The 7,553-nt window shown below is 53.8% G+C and overlaps 2 protein-coding genes across 2 annotated transcripts in view; both read left to right on the top strand.

Moving 5' to 3' along the window:
- The first annotated feature begins 121 nt into the window (after positions 1 to 121).
- Positions 122 to 7,553, top strand: part of LOC142908378 (uncharacterized) — a 44,334-nt gene continuing 36,902 nt past the window's right edge. The window contains exons 1-3 of the mRNA XM_076058949.1: positions 122 to 128; positions 1,967 to 2,349; positions 3,142 to 3,963. Of these exons, the coding sequence (XP_075915064.1) occupies positions 122 to 128; positions 1,967 to 2,349; positions 3,142 to 3,489 (738 nt within the window). The 3' untranslated portion in view covers positions 3,490 to 3,963. The remainder of the gene's footprint in view (positions 129 to 1,966; positions 2,350 to 3,141; positions 3,964 to 7,553) is intronic.
- LOC142908377 (uncharacterized) overlaps positions 3,580 to 7,553 on the top strand; it is a 65,834-nt gene continuing 61,860 nt past the window's right edge. The window contains exon 1 of the mRNA XM_076058948.1: positions 3,580 to 3,720. Coding sequence (XP_075915063.1) covers positions 3,580 to 3,720 — 141 coding nt within the window. The remainder of the gene's footprint in view (positions 3,721 to 7,553) is intronic.

Raw genomic sequence — 7,553 nt, 5'->3', positions numbered from 1 at the left:
TAATGATAGTGACATAGCTAAATCAACTAGTAATAATTGAGTGAATAAGCTAATAATAGTATAATAGTGATAGTAAAACTAGTGTCATAGTAATATAGTGATAGTAATAATAGTGAAAGTAATGATACGTGATTAATAGAAAACTACCACCACTATCACTACCACCACTATCACTACCACCACTATCACAACCATCACTATCACTACCACCACTATCACTACCATCACTATCACTACCATCACTATCACTACCACCACGATCACTACCACCACTCTCAACTACCACCTCTATCACTACCATCACTATCACTACCACCACTATCACTACCATCACTATCACTACCACCACTATCACTACCACCACTATCACTACCACCACTACACTACCACCACTACCACCCCACTATCACTATCACCACTATCACTACCACCACTATCACTACCATCACTATCACTACCATCACTATCACTACCACCACTATCATTACCATCACTATCACTACCATCACTATCACTACCACCACTATCACCATCACCATTATCACCACCACTACCACCACTACCACCACTATCACTACCACCACTATCACTACCACTACTATCACTACCACCACTACCACCACTATCACTACCACCACTATCACTACCACCACTATCACTACCACCACTATCACTACCACCACTATCACTACCACCACTACCACCACTATCACTATCACTACCACCACTACCACCACTATCACTACCACCACTATCACTACCACCACTATCACTACCACCACTATCACTACCACCACTATCACTACCACCACTATTACTACCATCACTATCACTACCACCACTACCACCACTATCACTACCATCACTTACTACCGCCACCACCACCACTATCACTACCACCACTATCACTACCATCACTATCACTACCACCATTACCACCACTATCACTACCACCACTACCACCACTATCACTACCACCACTACCACCACTATCACTATCACTACCACCACTACCACCACTATCACTACCACCACTATCACTACCACCACTATCACTACCACCACTATCACTACCACCACTATCACTACCACCACTATCACTACCACCACTATCACTACCATCACTACCATCACCCCTGATGATGAAAATGATAACGATTACCCTCCCTCTGTTTTTCCTTCCCACTGCCACCATCGCCACCACCTCCATCACCACCACCACCACCATCATCATAATCACCGCCACCACCACCATCACCACCACCGCCACCACCAACATCACCACCACCATCATCAACACCATTACCAACACTATCATCATCATCATCGCCACCACCACCATCACCACCACCGCCACCACCAACATCACCACCACCATCATCAACACCATTACCAACACTATCATCATCATCATCGCCACCACCACCATCACCACCACCGCCACCACCAACATCACCACCACCATCATCAACACCATTACCAACACTATCATCATCATCATCGCCACCACCACCATCACCACCACCGCCACCACCAACATCACCACCACCATCATCAACACCATTACCAACACTATCATCATCATCATCGCCACCACCACCATCACCACCACCGCCACCACCAACATCACCACCACCATCATCAACACCATTACCAACACTATCATCATCATCATCACCGCCACCGCCACCACCGCCATCTCCACCACCACCATCATCATCACCACCACCACCACCATCACCCCCACCCCCACCCCCACCATCATCATCACCATCACCACCATCACCACCATCACCACCATCACCATCACCACCATCACCACCATCACCATCACCACCATCACCATCACCACCATCACCACCATCACCACCACCACCCCCACCACCACCATCACCATCACCCCCACCCCCACCACCATCACCACCATCATCACCACCCCCACCACCACCGCCGCCACCACCACCAGCCCCACCCCCATCCTCGTCCTCGTCATTTTCCCCGCGGGCCGTCTCCATCGAGTCGTCCTCCCGCCCCAACAACTTCCTGCGCCTGCGCCGGGATGGCCAGGTCTACCTGGAGCGCTGGGAGCCTCGCCGCCGCCACCGCCGGCAAACTCCGAACCGCCGGCAGAATCACCGCGATGGAGGTGACGGCGGTGACGATGGCGGCGATGGCGATGGCGGCGATGGCGATGATGATGATGATGACGATGATGACGATGACGACGAAGTGGTCGTGAGACCGTCACCGGCCTTCGCCAACGACGCCACCTTCTGGCTGCACGAAGACCTCTTCTACCCCGGTTTTGTCGCCATAGAAGCCTTGACTAGGCCCGGATTCTTCCTGCAGGTGAGTGGTCAAATTGGCCGTGTGGCTGGGTTCACGGTGGCCGTGTGGCTGTGTTCACGGTGGATGTGTGGCCGGGTTCACGGTGGCCGTGTGGCTGAGTTCACGGTGGCCGTGTGGCTGAGTTCACGGTGGTCGTGTGGCCGGGTTCACGGTGGTCGTGTGGCTGAGTTCACGGTGGACGTGTGGCTGAGTTCACGGTGGCCGTGTGGCTGAGTTCACGGTGGTCGTGTGGCTGAGTTCACGGTGGTCGTGTGGCCGGGTTCACGGTGGCCGTGTGGCTGAGTTCACGGTGGTCGTGTGGCTGAGTTCACGGTGGTCGTGTGGCTGAGTTCACGGTGGACGTGTGGCTGAGTTCACGGTGGCCGTGTGGCTGAGTTCACGGTGGTCGTGTGGCTGAGTTCACGGTGGACGTGTGGCTGAGTTCACGGTGGCCGTGTGGCTGAGTTCACGGTGGCCGTGTCTCTGTGTACATGGTGGCCGTGTCTCTGTGTACACGGTGGCCGTGTCTCTGAGTTCACGGTAGCCGTGTCTCTGTGTTCACGGTGGTCGTGTCTCTGTGTACACGCTGGTCGTGTGGCTGAGTTCACGGTGGTCGTGTGGCCGAGTCCACGGTGGCCGGGTTCACGGTGGCCGTGTGGCCGAGTTCACGGTGGTCGTGTGGCCGAGTCCACGGTGGCCGGGTTCACGGTGGCCGTGTGGCCGAGTTCACGGTGGCCGTCTGGCCGAGTTCACGGTGGCCGTGTCTACCCCCCATCGCTCATGCCACACGTGCCGTTGTGTTCCACACTGCAGGAGACTGGAGGATCTGGGATGTCGAGGCATCGGGACGCGACTGGGAGTTTTGACACGTCGGGGAGGTCCCGAGGATCTGAGGAATCTCACGAGGATGGTGGCCCTCGGAGAGGCGGAGGATTTTACGAGCCGGGAGGATTGGACGGGGCAACATCTGGAGGACCTGCGTCTCCGGGAGACGCTGGGATCGCCCGAGGGGCGTCCGCCGGTCCTCCGGATCTCCTGGCCCGCGGGCCTCCTCCTCCGGAGGCCCTGGCGGACCCGCGGCCTCTGAACGTTCCGGGGGATCTCGGGGATTCCGGGGGCCGAGCGGGACCCCCCGAGGGGCGGCCGGTGGGAGCCCCCTGACGTCCGAGGGGCCTGCAACCGCGGGAGCGGACGCACTGGGTGGGGGGCTCGAGGTACTTAGCGGGAAATTCGGAGGCGCCCGATCGCCCGATGGACCTGCCGCCGATTCTCAACCGCTCGGAGGTCCCGGGGCGAAGCGTCGTGGAGGCCCCCTGCCTCCCGAAGCCCGCGGCCCTGCCGGGAAGTCCACCGGTCCTCCGGATCCTCTGGATCCTGGCCTTGGCGGAGAACGTCTTAGTGGCGAGGGACCTCCTCCTCCTCCTCCTCGTCCTCGTCCTCGTGGTGGTGGTGGTGGTGGTGGAGCTGGTGGTGGTGGAGCTGGGGAACGAGGGGGGCCGGGAGGTCCCAGGGCATCCACCGGCGGAACGTGGAGAGGTGTTGATGAGGCTTCGCAGTGGGAACCGCTCCTCGAAGTGGCCTGGCTGGACCAGTCGCTGAAACTCGCAAGGCAATCGGCGAGCTTCAGGCTCATCCGTGAGGAGACGCAGTCACCACGTGCACACATCTCCACCATCAACACACCTCCATACATCTCCACCATGAACACACCTCCATACATCTCCACCATCAACAAACCTACATACATCTCCACCATGAACACGCTCCATACATCTCCACCATCAACACGCTACATACATCTCCATCATCAACACACCTACATACATCTCCACCATCAACACGCCTCCATACATCTCCATTAACACGCCTACATACATCTCCCACATCAACACATCTCCATACATCTCCACCATCAACACACCTACATACATCTCCACCATGAACACACCTCCATACATCACCATTAACACGCCTACATACATCTCCACCATTAACACACCTACATACATCTCCACCATCAACACACATTGATACATCTCTACCATCAACACACCTCCATACATCTCCACCATCAACACACCTCCACACATCTCTACCATGAACACGCCTACATACATCTCCACCATCAACACACCTACATACATCTCCACCATCAACACACCTACATACATCTCCACCATCAACACACCTCCATAGATCTCCACCATCAACACGCCTACATACATCTCCACCATCAACACACATTGATACATCTCTACCATCAACACACCTCCATACATCTCCACCATCAACACACCTCCATACATCTCCACCATCAACACACCTCCATACATCTCCACCATCAACACACCTCCATACATCTCCACCATCAACACACCTCCACACATCTCTACCATCAACACACCTCCATACATCTCCACCATCCACACACCTACATACATCTCCACCATCAACACATCTTGATACATCTCCACCATCAACACATCTCCATACATCTCCACCCTCAACACACCTCCATACATCTCCACCATGAACACGCCTACATACATCTCCACCATGAACACAGCTTGATACATCTCCACCATCAACACACCTCCACACATCTCTACCATGAACACGCCTACACACATCTCCACCATCAACACACCTCCATACATCTCCACCATCAACACACCTACATACATCTCCACCATCAACACACCTACATACATCTCCACCATCAACACACCTACATACATCTCCACCATCAACACACATTGATACATCTCTACCATCAACACACCTACATACATCTCCACCATGAACACGCCTTGATACATCTGCACCATGAACACACCTCCATACATCTCCACCATGAACACGCCTCCATACATCTCCACCATGAACACATCTCCATACATCTCCACCATCAACACACCTTGATACATCTCCACCATGAACACACCTCCATACATCTCCACCATCCACACACCTACATACATCTCCACCATCAACACGCCTACATACATCTCCACCATGAACACGCCTACATACATCTCCACCATGAACACACCTCCATACATCTCCACCATTAACACACCTCCATACATCTCCACCATCAACACAGCACTTGCCCCTACAGCCCTGTTAGAGGCTACACGGGGGATCTTTGTCTGTGTATAGGTGCTGCTGCTACTCGCTACCAACAGCACTTGCCCCTACAGTCTGTTAAGGCTACACGGGGGATCTTTGTCTGTGTATAGGTGCTGCTGCTACTCGCTACTAACAGCACTTGCCCCTACATCCCTGCTAGAGGGTACCTGGGGGATCTTTGTCTGTGTATAGGTGCTGCTGCTACTCGCTACTAACAGCACTTGCCCCTACAGCCCTGCTAGAGGCTACACGGGGGAGCTTTGTCTGTGTGCGCATGTATGTGTGTGAGCGTGTGCCTTTGCGTCTATGGCACGCGTCTGTGACATGCGCGTGTGTGTGTCTGTGTATGTCTGTGTGTGTGTCTGTGTGTGTGTCTGTGTGTGTTTGTCTGTGTGTGTGTGTCTGTGTGAATGAATGGGGGTGTGTGTCTGTGTGTCTGTGTGTGTGTATCTGTGTGTGTGTGTGTACTGTGTGTGTGTGTCTGTGTGTGTCTGGGTGTGTGTGTCTGTGTGTGTGTGTCTGTGTGTGTGTGTGTCAGTGTGTGTGTGTCTGTGTGTGTGTGTGAATGAATCGGGGTGTATGTGTGTGTATGTGTGTCTGTGTGTGTGTCTGTGTGTGTGTGTATCTGTGTGTGTGTATCTGTGTGTGTGTCTGTGTGTCTGTGTGAATGAATGGGGGTGTGTGTGTCTGTGTGTCTTTGTGAATGAATGGGGGTGTGTGTGTGTCTGTGTGAATGAATGGGTGTGTGTGTGTCTGTGTGAATGAATGGGGGTGTGTGTGTCTGTGTGTGTGTGACATGCGCGTGTGTGACGCGTGGCTGTAACAGCTGAAGCGTCAGGTGCACTGAGAGGGAGGGTGAGAGAGAGACGTGGAGGGGTGTCAGTGTGTGTGTCAGTGTGTGTGTCAGTGTGTGTGTGTTCAGTGTGTCAGTGTGTGTGTCAGTGTGTGTGTGTGTCAGTGTGTGTGTGTCAGTGTGTATGTGTGTGTGTCAGTGTGTGTGTGTGTCAGTGTGTATGTGTGTCAGTGTGTGTGTGTGTGTCAGTGTGTGTGTGTGTGTTGTGTGTGTGTGAGTGTGTGAGTGTGTGTGTGTCAGTGTGTGTCAGTGTGTGTGTGTCAGTGTGTGTGTGTGTGTGTCAGTGTGTGTCAGTGTGTGTGTGTGTGTGTGTTAGTGTGTGTCAGTGTGTGTGTGTGTCAGTGTGTGAGTGTGTCCGTGTATGTGTCAGTGTGTGTGTCAGTGTGTGTCAGTGTGTGTGTCAGTGTGTGTGTGTGTCAGTGTGTGTGTTAGTGTGTCAGTGTGTGTGTGTCAGTGTGTGTGTGTGTGTGGGTGTGTCTGTGTGTGTGTGTGTGTCAGTGTGTGTGTCAGTGTGTGTGTGTGTCAGTGTGTGAGTGTGTCCGTGTGTGTGTCAGTGTGTGAGTGTGTCCGTGTGTCTGTGTGTGTCAGTGTGTGTGTGTATGTGTCAGTGTGTGTGTGTGTGTCAGTGTGTGTGTGTCAGTGTGTGTCAGTGTGTGTGTGTGTGTCAGTGTGTGTGTGTGTGTCAGTGTGTGTGTGTGTGTCAGTGTGTGAGTCTGTCCGTGTGTCTGTGTGTGTCAGTGTGTGTGTGTGTCAGTGATATGTGTGTGTGTGTGTGTCAGTGTGTGTGTGTGTCATTGTGTGAGTGTGTCAGTGGAACATCTTCACAGGTTAGAAACATTTAGGCTGGCCTGCCTATGATCCATCCTGGGTTTAACCAGACTGGATTGTGTGAGGAGCTCACAAATCCTTGAAAGATCTGGGCAAGGTCCCATCGGTGAGCTCCTCCGGCGGGCAAGGCTGCGATGGCTGGGTCATGTAGCCCGCATGCCCAGCCACCGCATGCCGAAACAGCTTTTGTTCGGCCGGATTGAGGGGGCTAAGCGGGCGCGGCACGGGCTAGAGAAGAGATGGAGTGATGTGGTACAGGAGGACGTGGAGCTGAGTGGACTTGCCGATGACTGGTACCAGCGGTGTCAAGATCGGCCTCTGTGGAGGAGGCTCGTGAAGGATGCGACTGGGCAGTTGGAGGTAGTCGCCCTCCAACAACAACGGAGGGCGGAGGAGCGACGCTCACAACAAC

Source organism: Petromyzon marinus (genome assembly GCF_048934315.1).
Source record: "Petromyzon marinus isolate PM22_M1 ecotype Great Lakes invasive population chromosome 80 unlocalized genomic scaffold, UKy_Petmar_22M1.pri1.0 chr80_unloc.5, whole genome shotgun sequence".
Classification (NCBI taxonomy): Eukaryota; Metazoa; Chordata; class Hyperoartia; order Petromyzontiformes; family Petromyzontidae; genus Petromyzon; species Petromyzon marinus.
This window is presented reverse-complemented; position numbering and strand designations above follow the sequence as displayed.